The following is a 19,447-nucleotide window of genomic DNA, read 5'->3' on the forward strand; positions in this document are numbered from 1 at the left end:
AACAATGATTTCAGGAGTAGATTCCTTAATGCCCCTTACCCATGTAGCCCATCCCCCCTCCCACAACCCCTCCAGCAACCCTGTTTGTTCTCCATATTTAAGAGTCTCTTATGTTTTGTCCCCCTCCCTGGTTTTATATTATTTTTGCTTCCCTTCCCTTATGTTCATCCGTTCTGTGTCTTAAAGTCCTCACACGAGTGCAGTCATAGGATATTTGTCTTTCTCTGTCATGTCTCTTTCTTGGTATCCTTTCCCTAAAGATGGACTTCTTGTGTAAACTAATTTTGTCACCAGAGAGAAAATCTTAGTGAGTGGACGGAAACACGTTTACAAACTTAACTTAGAACAAAATCACGTCACAGGGGAAAGCCACCGGCGATACCCAAAAGTTGACAGAAAAGATATGATCTTCAGATAAAACTCTCCCGTTCTCCATTGCTGAGCCTTCCTGTGGCATTTATAGAGGAAATGCCATGTAATTGCTCTCAGAACATGCCACTGTTTACCCAGGACTGCCTGCAAATATCTAAACAATCCTCATGTGGAAATTACAGCCCCCCCCCCACGCAAAAAGGAGATTATACTGTATTTGTTCATTTAACGCAGGAAAGAAGGCTATATTTTAAGCGAATAAGAAACTGAAATCATTAACATTTAATTCCATGATATCAAGTGAGAGAGCAAAGCTCATGCGGACTGAATACCAGTTCAAAACCTTTAACATTTTGCCTCTGATTTTGTCATGGGTTTTGCATTTAAATGTTTTCAGCGTCTCTTGAGGTACAAAAGTGCAAAGGTGAGGTTGAGAGAGAGATAACCGGGCAAAAGCATTGTCTTAGATCATCCTCAAACAATAGCTTTATCTTTCTCCACTGAAGAAAATTATTCTATTCTGACTACAAAGTTGCCAGTCAAATCCCCATAGCAACACTAGCCTGCCAATTTCCCCATCAGCAAAAAGGCATGAGGGGGAAGTAAGCTAGGAATACGCTGCCATCCCAGGTACAAATAGGCAGCCACCAGTGGACACTTTCAGCACTTTTCCAAATAGTGGGATAGAGTGGGGTTGGGAATTCTGCATCTCAGGAGATTAACTGCCTTTGGAAGGTGTTTGGGCGGTGGGGGTCGGGAGGGAGAAGGTTCTGATGGGGCAGACACAGGGCAGTCAGCAGTGGCTACTCAAAACCCAATTAGCTGATTCAAGTGATTGAGACTCACTCGTTCATTTTGGTGGAAACAGTACCACTGGCAATGTTAGAATCCAGCCTGGTTATCAGATATCTTACAGATCAACCAGCCCAGATATCTACAGGCTCTCAGAAATTACACGCAAGATTTTACGTGTGAGCATGATCATTTCAGTTTTCTAAGTACAGTGTCCTTAGCTTTTTATCAGATTCTCAAAGATAATTACATCCCCCAAAGCTTTAAGAGTCACTGATCTAGTCTAGTCTCTCAACCTACCCATGGGAACACAGAAAAAAAGTAATTTATCTAAAGTCATAGAACCACTGGGTGGTCTATTTTTCTTATTCCGTTTCTTGTGGCATTTTGACCACCTTGCCTATCTTTAGCGTCAGTCTTGAGTGGAAAGTCATTTTTCTTGGTACCATCAACTCCGCAGGTGGCTGCCTCGGGCTACTCAATTGGCATGTGATTGATTATCAACTGGGTATCCATCACAGAAGCTATATTCTAGGAGGCTCCAAGGAGCTGTAAACACAATTCCATTCTTAGGGAGTTTATAGTCTAATGGGGAGATAATATATCTAAGGATCAGTAGGAAGCCAGTACAAAATAGCATATTTCAAGTGTTGTACAGCTGATCTTTGAATAACACAGGGGTGAGGGGTGCTGATGCCCTTGTGTTGCCCAAAAACCATGTATAACTCTTGACTCCCCCAAAATTTAACAGCCTACTGTAGAACTTAATGATAGCACAAATGAACACAAATTAGCACAAAGTCAATTAACACAAATTTCATGTTACCAGCATTATACACCGTATTTTTACAATAAAGAGAATAGATAATGTTATTAAGAAAATCATAAGGAATACAGCACTCTACTGTATTTATCAAAAAAGAATCCATGTATAAGTTTATACAGTGCGAACCCATGTTGTTCAAGGTTCAGCTGTATTTGAGTGGGTCGGTTGTAGTGAAATGGAATGCTGTGGAAGGTATGTGAGACCAGAAAGAACTTAAGTTAGATTTCAAATGTATTTGGGTTTTGATAGCTGAAAAGGAATAGAGCATCTTTGGGTGAAGTAGAGACAAGAGCAACATCGGCTCTCTGTATGATCTGACCATATTACGTACTAGTCACATGTAAAATACAATGCGGAATATCCCAAGACAGTAAATATATGGCTCCCAGTAATGAATGATCAATCAATCTATACAAAAATGGGTATGACATATAAAAACACGAGCCAAAAGTAAGTGAATGAATATATGGCACTTTTGTGCAGATCATACATAGTCAAAGCTTTCCTTATCAACCTCTACTAACCAACCTATCAAATTAACCGTGATCTTCATTTGTTCCCACTAAGTCAGCTATTGGCTTGTCAAGAGTCAGTTGTGTTTATTCCAAAACCTATTGATGACTTTTGTGTTTGTTATTGTAATTATGTTAATGTAATATATAAACTTGTGAAATAGGAGTAAAATATAGAGCAACAACTATTTATGAATGTTTTTGAAAAGACTTGATAAAGCGGAACCACTAAAACATTATTGCCTTTGATGTGGTGTGTGTGTGTGTGTGTGTGTGTGTGTTTATGTATATATTTAGTTATATATAATGAAGTATTATTCAGCCATGAGAAGAAAATTCTGCCATTTGCAGGAGCACAGATGAAACGAGGACATTATGTTAAATGAAATCAGGCAGAAGGAGAAAGACAAATATTGTATGATCTCACTTTTATATTGGAATCTAAAAAAGTTGAACTCAAAGAACCAGAGAGGTGAACGTTGGTTGCTAAGGTCTGGAGGTGTAGGAAATACAAGAGGTTGGTTAAAGAATACAAATTGTCAGCTTTAAGATGAAAAGGTTCTGGGAATCTTACAGAACAGTGTGGTGATTATAGTCAACAACACTGTATTATATTCTTGAAATTTGCCAAGAGAGGAAATCTTAACTGTTCTCACCCCAAACACACACAAAGGTAACTATATGAAGTAACAGATGTGCTAATTAACCTGATTGTGGCCATTATTACACAAATGTATATACATATTAAATCCTCACATTGTATACCTTCGCAAAATCACACGGTACAATCTAAATATATACAATTTTTATTTGCCAATCACACCTCAATAAAAGTGAGAAGAAAATCTAAAATAATCAGAAAAATTTTAGGAAATGCAAATAGTTGCCTGGGAAGTGGCCTTACAAAATAAGATGGATGACAGAATAAAATATCAAAATGATCCCCACATACAGAAACATAAGGCAAAGCCAACTCAAATGATAAATGTAAAATCTTATGTTAGGTCTTCTTAAAAAGCCAGCGGCACAGATATAAAGACAGAGAAAACCTGGGATAGCAAAAATCTATAGGGAAGGCAGAGGGCATAAAACTGGGCTTTAAAAATTGGTCACATGGGGCACCCGGGTGGCTCATTCGGTTAAGCGTCCGACTTCAGCCCGGGTCACGATCTCGAGGTCTGTGAGTTCAAGCCCCGCGTCGGGCTCTGGGCTGATGGCTCAGAGCCTGGAGCCTGTTTCTGATTCTGTGTCTCCCTCTCTCTCTGCCCCTCCCCCGTTCATGCTCTGTCTCTCTCTGTCTCAAAAATAAATAAACGTTAAAAAAAAATTTTTAAAAATAAATAAATAAAAAATTGGTCACAAACTCAATATGAATTCTCTGGACAACGTGCTGTTGACCAGCTCAGCACCCATATCCTGGGGAGATGTGGTTTTCTAGGCCGATCGCTCAGCAGAAGGTGCTCTGGACTCATCTCCTCCTGAGGCAGAGTTCAAAGGGCTGCTACCGCTTGGCTTGAAAGAGCATAGGACAGTGTCTTTAGGTGAGAGACAGACTGTTGTCAAAGGAAGACGGTAAAGTTGCCTCCATGTTGTCCATATTGGACTAGGAGAACCAGTGGTTCCTGACAGGGAGGTCAATGGCAGGACATTACAAGGAAAACCCTTAATGGCTTAGGAATGGTGGACAATGAAGCCAGATGCCTCAGAAAAATTGAACTCTGCATCAATGGCTATGTTGAAGCAGATGTTGGATGGCCATCAATCAGGGATGTAACAAGTGCCTTTCTGAACAGGAGGTTGGACTTTGTTCAGTAACTCTGACGTAGGGTCACGGTAACAAATACATTTATGCATAGTAATGCAATACACTTATACCTATATGTATGTATGCACATGAGCACAAAACTGAAGAGAAGTTTCAAGGAAAATATTTATCCTTACTCTATTCACTTTGCTATTTTCTTTTCTATCTCTTATTTTCCTTTTTTTTTTTATACTGGTAAGAATCCACTAAATCAATCTTACCACCCACTGAAGTGTGGTGACCCATAATTTGAAAAACACTGGACAAAAAGGTTTTTTTTTTCCCCTTCAATACTTTGGATGGAGCTTTCAACTCTAAAATTCTATGATTAAAGAAAGCAGATTTTGTCAGTCATGGAAAGAAATCTATGGCTTATAGTTTAATCAAATGTCCCACAGGTGGCAAACAAAGCCTATTAAACTCCAAATAATGCTCTAGATATGTCGAGCTCTACAAAGTCTTTGAATGACCCCCAGGAAGACCTACATTGGACAGTGTGACCCTCTACACGCCACACATACGCCAAAACACAACACTGAAGCAAACATTTCATAAAATAATTCCTAGTTTTACTCTGTGTGATACCTTCTGATGGTCTCTCTTCTGTTCTATTTCACTTTTGAAAAACTCTTGTTCGGGATGCCTCAGCTGCTCCCACTACCTTCTAATGAGTAACTACTCACAGTTTGAGAACCTTTCTCTTCTAGAAAGTTGGGGCTGGGCTGAGGAGGGCCGCTCACGTGTGCTTCAGACCTTAACTAGGAAACTGGGCTAAGAACAGTTAAATTCTGCTGGGGAAACACTTCTGAGAATGGAATTTGTTGGTGCAGAAAACAGTCCTCCAGGGGATTCAGCAGAACATCCAGAATGGCCTTGACACTAGAGGCCACTCTACTGGTCTGAGAGAGAGTGGACCGAAAGCCTAATTATAGCAAATGAGAGATATGTGTGGCCTCCTTCCCTCAACATCAGATAATGTTTTGGGGAGAACCTTGGATTACTTGGAGGCTCCCTTCCTAAATATTTTCCTTCATATTATTCCTTCTCAGCTTCACCTCAGAAACAGAACTCTCCTCAAGATTCTCCCACGCCTTAAATCTAGTGCCAATATTACACCAATTATACTAACTTCTTTTTTTTCATTTCTTATATGAGTTTAATGATTTATTGATCTACTTATCTGTGAGAGAGAGAGAGCGCATGCATAAGTGGGAGAGGGGCAGAGGGAGAGAAAGGGAGAGAGTATCTCAAGCAGACTTCATGCTCAGTGTGGACCGGATGCCGGGCTCAATCTCATGACCTGGGGATCATAATCTGAGCCAAAATCAAGAGTCCGACACTCAACTGACTAAGCCACCCAGGCACCCCATTAATGTTTTTCTTTAGTAATAGAGAAGACAGTATCATTCATACCATTAAAATTTTTTATCACAATTTACCCATTTCTTTTTTTTTTCTTCCGAGTTTTTATCTAAATTCAAGTTAGTTAACATATAGTGGAGTATTGGTTTCAGGAGTAGAATTTAGTGATTCATCACTTACATATAACACCCAGTGCTCATCACAACAAGTGCCCTCTTTAATGCCCATCACACATTTAGCCCATCCCTCCCCTGCCCACCTTCCCCCCAGCAACACTCAGTTTGTTCCCTATTGTTAAGCATCTCTTATGGTATGCCTCTCTCTGTTTTTATCTTATTTTTCCTTCCCTTCCCCTACGTTCGTCTGTTTTGTTTCGATTATACCACCCTCTAATGTTATTTTATATTTCTTTCTTTCCTGCCAGGCTATGTGCTCATTAAGCATGCTGATTGCCTTACTCATCTCTGTGTTCCTTGGAATGTCTTCATGATCCTTCAAAAGATCTGAAGGGACAGACTATATGTTCCTTTCCTGCTTAACACTCTCCATTGCTCCCTATTCCCTTCGGGACAAACATGAGCTCTGTTATTATGCCTGTTTTGCTCTGACCCTTTCTTGCTCTTACCCATCTAGTCTTATCTCTTGCTTCATAAAGCTTCAGATTTTCTAAGCAATTCCAGAAACATCATCTTGCCTCCAAGCCATCACTCAAGTAGCTTCTTCTAGCCTGACTCTTTTCATGCTGTGTCTTCCCTCCTCTTTGCCTGGTTATCACAGATGTGTCCTTCTTTGCTCCTGTAAGAAGCCTTCCCAGACTCCTTCAAAACTGAGTTAGATGCCAAGCTGGTATTCCTCTGGGCCCCTGGGCCCCACTCCTGCCTGCAACACTCACCACTTGGACTATGGTCTCCTCTGCCTTCCCCACTGGATTGTCTAAGCAGGGGCAGTTGCTGTTTGACCCCTAAATCTCTTGTGCACACTTTGCACATAGAAGGTATTCAATCCATGGGGCGCCTGGGTGGCGCAGTCGGTTAAGCGTCCGACTTCAGCCAGGTCACGATCTCGCGGTCCGTGAGTTCGAGCCCCGCGTCAGGCTCTGGGCTGATGGCTCAGAGCCTGGAGCCTGTTTCCGATTCTGTGTCTCCCTCTCTCTCTGCCCCACCCCCGTTCATGCTCTGTCTCTCTCTGTCCCCAAAAAATAAATAAACGTTGAAAAAAAAAAAAGAAGATATTCAATCCATACATGTTTGGATGAACATATGCACGTAGTAAGTATCTGATAAAGACTGGCTAAGCTGAATTGAAATACCTTCAAAATTTGACCTTAAGAATAACAAGATGTCCTAAATCAGGGGTTGGAAAACTTTAGCCGGCTCCAAGGTATTGTAAATAAAGTTTTATTGGGGGTGTGGGAGGGCACCTGTTGGGATGAGCACTGGGTGTTGTACGGAAACCAATTTGACAATAAATTTCATATTAAAAAAATAAATAAATAAAAGGCCAATTGTCCTTAACTGACAATTGGTTAGTATCAGAATAAAAAAATATATAAAAAAATTTTAAAAAATAAAGTTTTATTGGGACCCAACCATGATCATTTGTTTAGTTACTGTCCATGACTGCTTTCTCGCTCCAATGGCAGAACTGTGTAGTTGAGACAGAGGCCATATAGTGGGAAAGCACAAAATATTTACTAACTGACCCTGTGAAAAAAAACTTTGCCAACCTCTGATCTGAGACAACAGTCTCTAACTTTGTACCACTTCAACAGTCTGAGGAAGATCTATGAACCCTTCTCAGAATATTTTTAAATGCATGAAATAAAAAACACTTAGGATTGCAAAAAGACACCAGTTATACTGAAAACAATGATCTAAACAATAAAAAAATTACGATTATGAGAATATATGTACTTCTTTATTAGTACATTAAATAATGATGCCTAGTGATGGATTAAATAACTATAATGATTTCAAAGTAGTGATAAGCATTACTGGTATTATGAGATAGGTACAACAGTTGTAAAGGGACAAAATAATATACCTGTGATTCTATTAGTGGCAAAGCCACGGGAATTGCTAATACCACTGTAGTTTGTTGACTACATTCCTATTTGGAGGACATTAAATTTCAGTTGATAAAACTAAGAATGTAATTTTTGTCCAACCAAGATCCAGGGACCCCCCTGAATTCTATCTATCTATGGACCCCTTGGGGATCTATAGGCTACAGGTTAAGCATCCTACTCCAAGAGAAGAGACATGATCCCATAGATTATCCAGGGGTAAGAGAAAACCTCACACTCAGAAGAGCCTCTGATTCTCTGTCCATTTTACAGACTAGTTTTATGCAGGATTTGCTCTACACTAGAATGAATTGCAGAGGAAAATCCTAAACTACTAAGTAGTCATAGTTTAAAAAAAAAATGTATTATTTGACCTTCAGCTTTCAGCCTCTTTCTTTATTTATGAATTGGTTCAACTCAACCAAATGACAAACAGATAGATACAATGGGGGTAATGATAAACTCAGCTGGCAATTTGTCCCAGGCAGGGCAACTGGAGAGCATGCTTTCATTTATAGTTTACAAATGTCTCCCAATGCTGTTACACCAGAATTCAATTTATGTGAGCTCACATCAATCTGACCAGGGATTACATCGGGATAGCTCATGGTAGGAGGGATGGAATCTTTACGGGATCAATTTGTAGAACTCTAAGTCAGACTTCTGCACAAACATTTAGAACCACCCTTCCATTTGACCCTAAGTGGAGGAACTTGCTGGCTACCAGAATGTCTGAGATCAGGCATCAGCCTAGAAGGTGGTCCTAAGATTTTTTATTTAGAAACTAAAGATAAGAAAAAGGAATTTTTTGTGAAGCACCACTTGTTAATATGAAATCTCAGCTGACATCAAAGCAAGCCCATTCTTGCTTCTTCCTGATTCTGCTGGTGGTGGTAAGGAAGGCTTATACTTAAACAGCACAACTTCCTAAATACTTGCTTGAAAAGAAAGGAAGATTTTTTTTTTTTTGCTTTTTTCCCCCCATTCTTCCCCAAATTAATCAACTGCATAGGAACAATTCTTTAAATATTTTAAGCTTTATACTTTGGGGGCCAAGAAAACCAACACAAGGACTACATCACTGTTAAATATTGTAGCCATTTGCCTAATTATTGCTATAAATTCTAGTAAAAAGCTACACAAAAAGTTGGCAATTCACTTCCATCTTATGAAGAGCTCCAAAACACAGGTTATCATTCAACATGAAATAAAAGAACAATGGGAACTTCCAGTTAGTCTTATACATGAGGTATAAGCTTTGCCATCTACTGGTATTCCTCTTATGATGAGCAAACAAAAGCAATGAATAACTTGGGGTTGGGGGGAAAGAGGAGGCAGACGTGTGTGAAGATCCCAGGTGGGTTTTGCCTGGCTTACACTTCTGCAGTTGGTAAGGTCGATCGTTGGTTACTGGCCTCTGAGATGAGTGGTAAAGGGTTCATTGAACCCCTGTGGCTCATGTGCCAACACATTTCCATTTCCAACGCACGAAAAATCTTCTACAAGCCACTTCTCTAAGTATGGTACACACAGCTTTTCATATTCACAAGCCTCCTGAGGTAGCCGTTATTGTCATCCTTACTTTACGGTGGAGGGAAATAAGGCTCAGAGAGGTTGAGGAGCTCATACGAGGTTCCAGCTAGTTTTGGCATTCTCTGGGTTCAATCCTGTGACTGTCATGTCCAAATGTTCATCAGCACCTATTTGACACATGGTATGTTTACCCCATGCTAGGTGTTATATTCTGCAAAGGGGAACACGTCAAGATGTTGCCCTCATGTCCTGGTGAGGAAGACCTTGAACAAGTAATTAACTACAAGTGTGTTGAGTGTTGCAAGAAAATGTTACAGGTGTATCTAACCTAGTCTGGGGAGGGGGCAGGGTTTCAAGGAAGGCTTCCTGGACAAGGTGGTATTTAAGCAGGGGTCCTGAAGGCCGAACAAGAGATAGCTAGGCAAAGAGGTAGAAGAACTATCCTGGCTGAGAACAGCAAACATAAAGACTTCTAGCCAGGAAAGAACATGGCTCTGTACGAGAGCAGAAGAGATCTATCCCCAAAGTCACCATAGCAACGTTTCCTCCCATTGACTGAGCACATTTGGGAGCCAGGAGCTGTTCTGTACATTTCATATGCATCAACTCATGTAAACAACTCCATGAGGTAAATAGATTGTTATCCTTATTCCTCTGTCTGAGACAAAGAGAAATTAAATAATCTACCTAAAATGACACAGCTTAAAAGTGGTGGAGGGAAGGGTTGGACCAGGGAGCTAACCCCCAAAGCCTATGCATTAAACTTCCAGTCTGTACTGCCTCACCTTTGTCACGAGGACAGCAAACCAGGGTCACTGGGTTCTAGAGCGCAGATGGTCCAGCCTTATTTATACACAAGGAAGCTAAGAATTAGAATTGAGCAACTCAGGCCCAGGATTAGAGAGGCCAGCTCTGGGCTATGTCTTCTGATTCTACATTTGAACAAACTCTAACTTGAAAGATGAAACCAAGCATCAGACTAGAAGTCTCAATTCTTTTTTTTTATTAAGTTTTTATTTCAGGGGCTCCCGGGCGGCTCAGTTGGTTAAGTGACCAACTTCAGCTCAGGTCATGATCTCACAGATCATGAGTTCAAGCCCCATGTCAGGATCTGTGCTGACAGCTCAGAGCCTGGAGCCTGCTTCAGATTCTGTCTCCTTTGCTCTCTGCCCCTCCTCCGCTCACGTTCTGTCTATCTGTCTCTCTCTCTCTCAAAAATGAATAAACGTTAAAATTTTTTTCAAATTTTTATTTTAATTCCAGTATAGTTACCATACAGTGTTAAATCAGCTTCAGGTGTACAATACAGTGATTCAACACTTCTACACAACACCAGGTACTCATCACAACAAGTGCACTCCTTAATCCCTGTCACCAATTTCACCCATCTTCCCCACCCACCTCCCCTCAGTTTGTTCTCTAAAGTCTCAATTCTGAACGAGAAACTTTAACCTTCATAGGCCGTGACCTTGACCATGAGTCAAATCACATCATCCCTTAAAACTATTCAAGGAAAATCCATAATCCATTGAGCTTCTATCCTGAATCCCAGATTTCATCTTTATTTTAGTAACAGCCTTTACAAGGTAACTTCCTGTGAGCAAACTAATTAAATTCATTTGTTACTTGCAGACTAAGGAAGAGTTTTTGATAGGATGGAAAGACAGATGGCTTTGACAAAAATATCAATTTGTACAATAATTTAAAAAACCCACCCAAGTGTGTATGACCTTAAGATTCTCACGCGAAACCAATAGGTAGGCATTGCAATCGGCTTAGAAGCAGCCCTGTGTGAAGATGAATTTTGCAAGTCTTATTATGGAAGGCATCTGCAAGAGACCAGGGAAGTATCTGAGCAGAAAGGTGTGAAAGGGAAAAGAGGGCAAGCATTGCTTTTTCTCATTTATTAGGATAACTGTCTTGGGCTGAGATTGAGATCAACAGTTCTTGACCAGCGTCCTTAATACATACACAGAAATATTTTGAACTTTCACATGTACCCCAAATAAGCCAGTGTGGACTTTTTTTTTTAATTAAAAACAGCCACTATCATTTATATGTGGAATTTAAGAAACAAAACAAACAAGCAAGGGGAGAAAAGAGAGAGAGAGAGAGGCAAACCAAGAAACAGACTCTTAACTCTAGAGAACAAACGGAGGGTTACCAGAGGGGAGGTGAATGGGGGGATGGGTGAAATAGGTGATGGGGATTAAGGAGTGCACTTGCCATCATGAACACTAGGTACTGTGTGGAAATGTTGAACTTCTATATTGTATACCTACACCTAATATAACACTGCATGGTAACTATACTGGAATTAAAATTAAAACTCAAAAAGTAAACAGCCACTGAAAGCTTTAATCTACCCTTTCCAGCAACTGTCAATGCAAAACTCAAGCAATTTTAGCCCATCAGGTCACACTTGTAGAAAAACTATACTTAAGTTAAATGAAAACTGTTTTTCACCTGTAACCAACCTGATAGATAGCGTATGTGGGTCATGGCACCCCAAATGGAACATCAGAGATAGGGAATATTTTTCTAGGCCTTTAGTTTTCATTGCCACCATAGTATATATTTTTTGCTTATGAGAAAGGCACTTACCCTGGGGAAATTCTTAGGCAGGAGGAAAACTGCTCAGATATTTATAGCTAAAATATTTCAAAACATAGGTAGCTATATTTATGCTTGGTTCTTATTTTAATAAACAGTAAGGACTGCTGCCTCCAAAGAAATTTTCAGTATCACTTTAGAAAAAAAAAACTTCTCCTTCACCTCAAATGCATGGCTTTTCTGTTTTAAAAAAGCAGGTAAACGTTTGAAAGACATTGCAAAATATGTTACAGCCTAAGCTTACTTAGAATCGGCCTCTTCACATTTTTTTCTACACTAAAATAAAAAATCTACTGTTAGTGAGGAAGCAAATAAATAGCCCCCAGGCCAACTCTGGGGGAGATCAGATTACTCTCAACGAAAAGCTTCATCTTGCCTGAACCAGAGACTAAGACACGGAGAGCACCCCTTCAGGGTGGTCACCCTAAGGATGTCTTTCATTTTAAGGAGGTAGAAGCGGGATGAGAAACAAAATTTTGCTTGGTCCTAAGCCCACGACTCAAGACAGCATCATAAATATACAATGTCTACCTGAAATATCACCCAAACTAGCAAGTAAGCAGTCAGTACCCCCAGACTCTGGTCTAGTGTAATTCCTCAGGTTAAGCTTTTATCAGCCAGTTAAATCGTTTTTAAAAAGGTTTTTAGACTACTTCTTTTAAAAAATTTTTTAATGTTTATTTATCTTTGAGAGAGAGAGAGAGACAGAGCGTGAGCAGGGAAGGGGCAGAGAGAGAGAGGGAGACACAGGATCCAAAGCAGGCACCAGGCTCTGAGCTGTCAGCACAGAGCCCAACATGGGGCTTGAACTCTCGAACCGCAAGATCATGACCTGAGCTGAAGTCAGACACTCAACCGACTGAGCCACCCAGGGGCCCCTAGGCTATTATTTCTTAACAAAGCCTTTAATATCATTATCCTCATCGACTAAGAAGACCAACTGATGTAGAAGTGCCTACCAAGGCAGAGAGACAGAGGAGAAGCTGTTCTTCCAGGGACAGGACTGGGAAGAGAATTTCACATTAAGGTGGTTGAAATCTGAGGATAACCTCCGGCGGTGAACTGATTTCTACAATTTCCTAGTCTTGGCTTGCCAAAGGCCTCCCTCTTGGATATAACAAGAAACTAAAGACCTGTCACAGGTGTTTCTGAACACAGGAGGTATCTGGGCAAAAAAGAATTTAATATTAAAATGAAGCAGACCTTTCTGGGGAAAATAGAATGATGACTAAAGACTCCCAGAAGCTTCTCATGCTAATTGCAGTTTCTGATTTAGCCCTCAGAAAAGCTCTCTCTAAACGTATCCTTGAGCACTCACGCGTAATCGGATAGACTCTGAGACGTTTACAAGTGGATATGGGGATTTTTTCTGCAGCCAAACATTAAATACCACGAGAAGCTGTGAAAGCTTTCCTTCTAGAACAACAGCAAACAGCAGCCTAAGATGAGGCTTCGTGTATCCTTACCAGCAGGGCTCTGGGCGGGCTGAGTCTATGCTTCCATTTCTTTTTTTTATTTTTTAGTTTTTAATGTTTATTTATTTTTTTGAGAGAGACAGAGACAGAATGCGAGTGGGTTAGGGGCAGAGAGAGAGGGAGACACAGAAGCAGAAGCAGGCTCCAGGCTCTGAGCTGTCAGCACAGAGCCCGCCCGACGTGGGGCTGGAACTCACGAGCTGTGAGATCATGACCTGAGCCTAAGTCGGACGCTCAACCGACCTAGCCGCCCAGGCGCCCCTATGCTTCCATTTCTGAAGGTGGATCACAGACATGAAAGGGATATAGGGCTTCACAAGAGTACTGAGCTGGAAGTCAGGAGACTTCCAAATTTTGACTCTGTTCCCAACCAGTCATTTTACCTTGGCAAAGCAGCGTAAGCAACTGAGTCTCAACTTCTTTCTTTGTCACAAAGAAGTAGTAGTGTGGAGGGGAGGAAACTAACAGATATTCAATATCTGCGAAACACTTTATGAAGACAGTAACCAACAATTTTCCAATGAGAATTACACCAGCTTGATATCACATACGAGGAAGTGGAGGTTCTGAGATAAAATCATTTGACCAAAGCTACATATTCGGGAAGAAAACAGAGAGGCAGAATTCCTAGTATAGGGGCTGGGAATAGGGGTCAGCTTTCCCCATTCTGCCATGTTCCATTTGAAACTCCAAGATGTCCAAGAGTTTTAAATTCAAAGTTAGCTTTTCAGAAAACATGGTAAAATTATACTGGTCAAGACAAATAGATTTTTTTTAAAAAATTAAGAGTTGTTAGAATGGTATATAATTTTTAAATGTGTGTACATAAAAATTGGGGACCTGAGCCCTCAAACGTTAGAGACTGTTTTCAATGTTAAAATGCATTTCTGTTGGTGACGAAGTATAATTATTACATGTAGGTACATAACACCCATATGTATCTTACACTTTTGTAGGTTTTAATATCTACAAAGTTCCCTCTCATATGTGATTTCAGTTGATCCTCCTGACCACCCACTGTAAGGCTGGAAGGTTTTCACCCATCTAATTGCAGATAAGGACTGGCAGTCAACGTCTGGGGGCTCCAAGTCACCTCCCTTTGTCACACTTCTCATTGCAGCAGCAGCTGGGGGTGGAAAGTTTCATGTGAGCTCAGATTTGCCTTACAGACCAGGATCCAAGCTCAATCACCTGCTGTGCTCATATCACACCTTCTTCTATCCTGAGATCCTTGTCCTTAATCTACATGCTGGCAGAGCCTAGAAATATGGGAAGTTATGCCCCTGAAGGAAACCCTCAATCAACAGAGGAGAACGGAAGCCAGTGGGTAAATGGCTCCTGTCCTTTGAGAGGGATTCTGCATACTTCAAAGAGTGCTCAGTGGGATCAAACCTCCATAGAAGCCCCTGCTACCTCCAGAAATGACTTCAGCGACATAGTTATTCATCCTCCTTCCCTGTCTCACCCTTTCCACTTTCTCATTCCTGCTTCCAAATAAAATAAACCACTTGCACTCTAGCCCTTGTATCAGGCTATCCTGCGGGGGAGCCCGAGCTACAAGAGGGACTGAAGTATCAGGGCTGGAAGTGATCAGCGCAGGGCCTCCTGGCCGGCAGGTAGTGGAGGCAGGGCTCTCTTCCGGTTCTTCTGGTTCGAACCCCATCCAATCACTTTCATCGTCCACTTTCAGTTATGCACACAAGTTAAGAAGCTGCAATGTCTACCTTTTGTCAATATGCCAGACTTAAAAAAAGTTTTAAAAATACATGTTTTAGCTCACAATTAAAAATAAATGGTAGCCATCATCTTTGCTGGTGGTTATACAGACAGTCTGCTGGGCTCGCAGGAAAAAAAAAATTGCATTTCCCCAAATTTCAAAGTACTACACTTTGCTTTGGGTGTGCTAGACAGAAATGCATCACAAATGAATGAATGTGAATCAGAAATGTTAAGTTTCAGCCCAAGTTTTACAGATGAGCAAGCCGAAGTTTTAGGAAACTTTCAGTGTTTCCTGTTTACTCTCGGAATGAGCATTAGAATCTCTTCTATTCCAGGCACACCCCAGCTTTGCCTACCAAATTTGTTCAACAGCAGGTTTGCCGATTATCCTCAATGATGAGCATCAGTCTGGAACTTTGCAGTGGGCGTCGTTTCCTTCCTCTAATTTTCTCAGGATCTCTTCTTCCCTCTTTCATTAATAGCACCACAATTTTCCTTTGAGGAGCCAACCCTCCCGAACTCTCTCCATCCGTGTACTTCAGGTGCGAATGACCCACCAGTTCCAGAGCTCAGAATATGACAAATGTTTGCCCAATTAGGGTAGCCTCCTCCCTGGCCACAGTGACTGGCTCAGAGTATGGAGAGGAACCCAACCCTGGCCAACTAAGGTGAACACTGAGACTCAAGTGGGTCCACTGAGAAATGACCCCTCTTTTCCTGTGGGGAGCTACGCTAGTGGGTGGCAAGTCTTCAGTGCCTGGTGGCCATCTTGCCACATCAGAAAAGCCTTCTTGAAAATGAAGCCAATACAGGGGAAAGCATAGCACAGAGATGGATGGAGACAAATGGCTGCTCTGGAACAGATCACATCTTCCCTGAATCTGGATTTTCCACCGGACTTTGGAGTCACAGGAGTCAACACAGAACTGCCTCGTCTTCTTCCAGGCTTCTGCCACTTGCAAGTCAATAAGTCCTGCCTGAAACCAGCTCTGTCCTCAGGCACTAAAGGGACTCCGTGCAGAGTGCTTCTCTGAAGAAACAAGTATCTATTTTTCACTACCAAGGAATAGGCAAGGAAGTCAAGCCACAGAGCAGAGCTAATCAAATCTTGGCAGAATCATCTGTCCCAGCGTCAGAAAGCCTCAGGAACGAGGTGCTGAACTAGTCCCTTTATGAATCAGGAAGCAGCAGGCTTTAGACAAATCCCGCCTTTAATGTAGAGAATACTAACTATGCAGACGTCTCCATCAGCCAGGTGCTCAGTTCACACTCCAGCTGTTACTGGAGTCAGAGAAAGGACCTTAGATTAGGAATTCTTTTTGCTTGGTGTGTGTGGGGGTGGGGGGAGCGCGTGCACATTGTTTTTGTTTGGTTTAGTTTTACTTATTTTTGCTTAAAACTACATAGCAGCATTGAGAATCCATGGTTTTATATCTGTAAGCTTTCGGAAGAATTTCTTGTCACTCTTGTACCCTCTGATAAAGCTGAATAACAAGAACTGGAGAGGCAGATGAGAGAAAAAAACTGAAACTGAACCAAGAAACCGGCCCCACAGCAAATCAGGATGTGAAGGAAACAATGACTTATCGATGTTTTCCCCCCCTCCCTCAAGAAAAATCACCATCAGATATTTATTTCAGATGTAATGTTGCAAAGCCAGGGAGGCGGGTTTCAAGAGTGAAAATGCAGGCAGGCTCGTTGGCAAATGATGCCTTGGGAGTTTTCAGAGCTTAAGATAGTCCTGACTGTGAAGGGGAAATGAGGCGGAGGTACAGTGAGTGCAGATGGGTTTACCAGATGACCCGGCTCCAAAGAGGAGTGGGGACAGGTGCTGGCCCAAGGGCCGGGTAAAAATGCAGGTCTTCAAGCCTTTGTCATCTCTTAAAGACACAGACAGCAGAGACGGCTCTCCATGTAGCATCCTATCACGCTTGGAATACCCAAGGTCAATACATATGGCTTTTAAATGTGACACACAAACTTACCTGATGAATTCCACAGAATAGTACTGAATTGGGGAGCTTCCTTCGCTCTTTCCAGGTTTCCAAGAGAGGGCTACCTCAGAATCAGAGACCACAGTGACATGTGGCTGCTGGGGTGCTGATGGAGGCAGGCAGGAATCTAGGTGGGACAGCAAACACCTAGAGTTGGCGGTGGTCTTTGCTGCTGGGGATGTTTAATATATAAAAAGCTTGTGCTTCCCATTGCCTAAAGATCTCTGTTCAGAACAGCCTCAAAATCCAAACCAAACACAAAAAATAATCACAACTGGATTCACCATGTAAGGTTTGAGATACTAAAAGTTGGTCTTCCCTTCTTCCCCCAGCCTCCTGGCTGAAAATCCAACTAAATTACGTCCGGACCCCTGGCCCCGGGACACACAATGGTGTGTACTCTTTAAAACCCTCAACCACACTCCCACCTCCTGGTAACCTTTCATCTCTGTTTGCAGGTTGGAATTGATACCTGCAAGGAAAATTGAATGCAGAGCATTGCTGTCACTTACATTCAGTTCTTCTGTGTGCGTGTGTGTGTGTGTGTGTGTGTTTTGCCTTGACCATCAGAATGCATCCTAAAGGTATGTGTGTGTGTGTGTGTGTGTTGTGTGTGTGTTTTGCCTTGACCATCAGAATGCATCCTAAAGGTAGGACATTTGGGAAATACCCTCATGGGTAAAGATGTAAGAGTCACCCATGATCCTATCACCCCAAGGTAACTGCTATTACTCTTCATATCTAGACTTTCACATCTCCCGGCCTTTGTTTACACTATTGCTTATGCCAGAAACATTTTTTCCTGTCTTCTCTTGCTAGCAGGATCTTATGTAGTTTTCAAAGTTCGGGCCCAAAATCTGGATCTTTCTAAAACCCTCCCTGATCCCTGGAGTAGGGGAGGTGCTCCCTCCTGAGTGCTCCAGAGCCCTTTGCGCAGACCTCAGATGCCCTGGATCTACTCACCTATCATTTGCCTCTCCCTCCACAATGAGCTTGTGAGCAATGATGATTGAGTAACCTTTGTCCCCCATTGTCCAGCACAGTGAGCCTTTGTTGGGTTCCCTTTGCCTGTAAATCTCTTCTCCCACTGTCCTTCCTCCCCTTTCTGATTCCCACTTACTGGTCAGACCTTCACTTAGCAGTCACCTCCCCAGAGAATTCTTACCTCACCCCTACATGGGGTCTCCATTTGTACGTTCTTACAGCATTTACCACAATCTGTGACTACACGTTAACTAGGTAATGTCTTCACCCACCTCATTGAGTTCTGAGAGGGCAAAGGCTGTGCCTAGTTTTGTTCACCGCCAGAGCCCAGCATGGTGCCTGGCACACAGTAGGTCCTCACTGATACATACTGAAGGAAGGAATGAATGAATAGCACCCATCGCTTTCCTAATCTTAATGAATTGAACCCATTTTACCTTGGGGCAAAGTAGTAACGTGCCGAGGAGAGCTAAGCCGTCCTTTGCCAGTCTGGCTGTAAGCTGCTACGCTCACTCGATATTCAGTGCCTGGTTTCAAGTCTCCGATCACTTCCTCCTGTCAATGACCAAACGGGAAATGTGTCAATGACCAGAAGTCCTAGTAGAGCAAACCAGACAATTTCCATGAGGGCTGCATCTCAAGGCCCCTGTGAAACTACAGGGGACAGAGACCCTTTTGCCATCTCTAGGGTTGGCCAAGTTTTAAAATTTGCAGAAAGGAAAACACCATCACATATTTCCCACAACTAGAGAATTACCCTTTACTGGAATCTGTACACTGTTCTAGAACTAAGACTCATTCTCCCTATCAGATATGATTTTTAACATTTGAGTTCTTTGATCAGAGTACTGGGCTGCTAAAATTGAGGTAACAATCTTTTTGAGGGTCGGAACCCACCAGTTCTTTCTCTCCACTTGCACGACACAGATGTTCAGAGACTAGCCACAACCGCAAACTGACGTTTTGATTTGTACTAAAGTGGGGACTCCAAGTTTGGTTCTCAAATTTTAAAGGGCATCAGAATCTCTAAGAAGGCTAAATCGTTGGGTCTGGCCCCCATCCACCCCCCAGGGTTTCTGACTCGTACCTCTGGGAAGGGGCCTGAAAATGTGCCTTTCTAAGAAGTCTCCAAATGCTGCTGCTGGTCCAGGGACCCCACATTGATGAAGGGCGTATGTGAACTTCACCTACACAAATGGCCCTGACCAGAAAGCTCCAGCTGAAGAACACTTACTCCACTTTAGGCTTTGGCAAAAGCAGTATGTCCCTGGGACTACAGTGCTGCGCAGTAAGTGGGAGTCTGGGTCTCACTGGTCCCAGCACACTGTAGCGGAAAGGACACCAGCTTTGGAATCAACGAGTCCTGGGCTTGAATCCTGATCCTGCCACTTATTCC

At 42.1% G+C, this 19,447-nt stretch overlaps 1 protein-coding gene across 2 annotated transcripts in view; it reads right to left on the reverse strand.

The window, feature by feature from the left end:
- Nucleotides 1-19,447, reverse strand: part of EGFLAM (EGF like, fibronectin type III and laminin G domains) — a 179,515-nt gene that overhangs the window by 86,908 nt on the left and 73,160 nt on the right. For both annotated transcript variants that reach the window (XM_019811656.3, XM_011286450.4), the window contains exons 5-6: nucleotides 18,489-18,606; nucleotides 17,059-17,194 (exon numbers count right to left, since the gene is read on the reverse strand). In XM_019811656.3, the coding sequence (XP_019667215.2) occupies nucleotides 17,059-17,194; nucleotides 18,489-18,606 (254 nt within the window). The remainder of the gene's footprint in view (nucleotides 1-17,058; nucleotides 17,195-18,488; nucleotides 18,607-19,447) is intronic.

The sequence above is a fragment of the Felis catus genome, chromosome A1, assembly GCF_018350175.1.
Source record: "Felis catus isolate Fca126 chromosome A1, F.catus_Fca126_mat1.0, whole genome shotgun sequence".
Classification (NCBI taxonomy): domain Eukaryota; kingdom Metazoa; phylum Chordata; class Mammalia; order Carnivora; family Felidae; genus Felis; species Felis catus.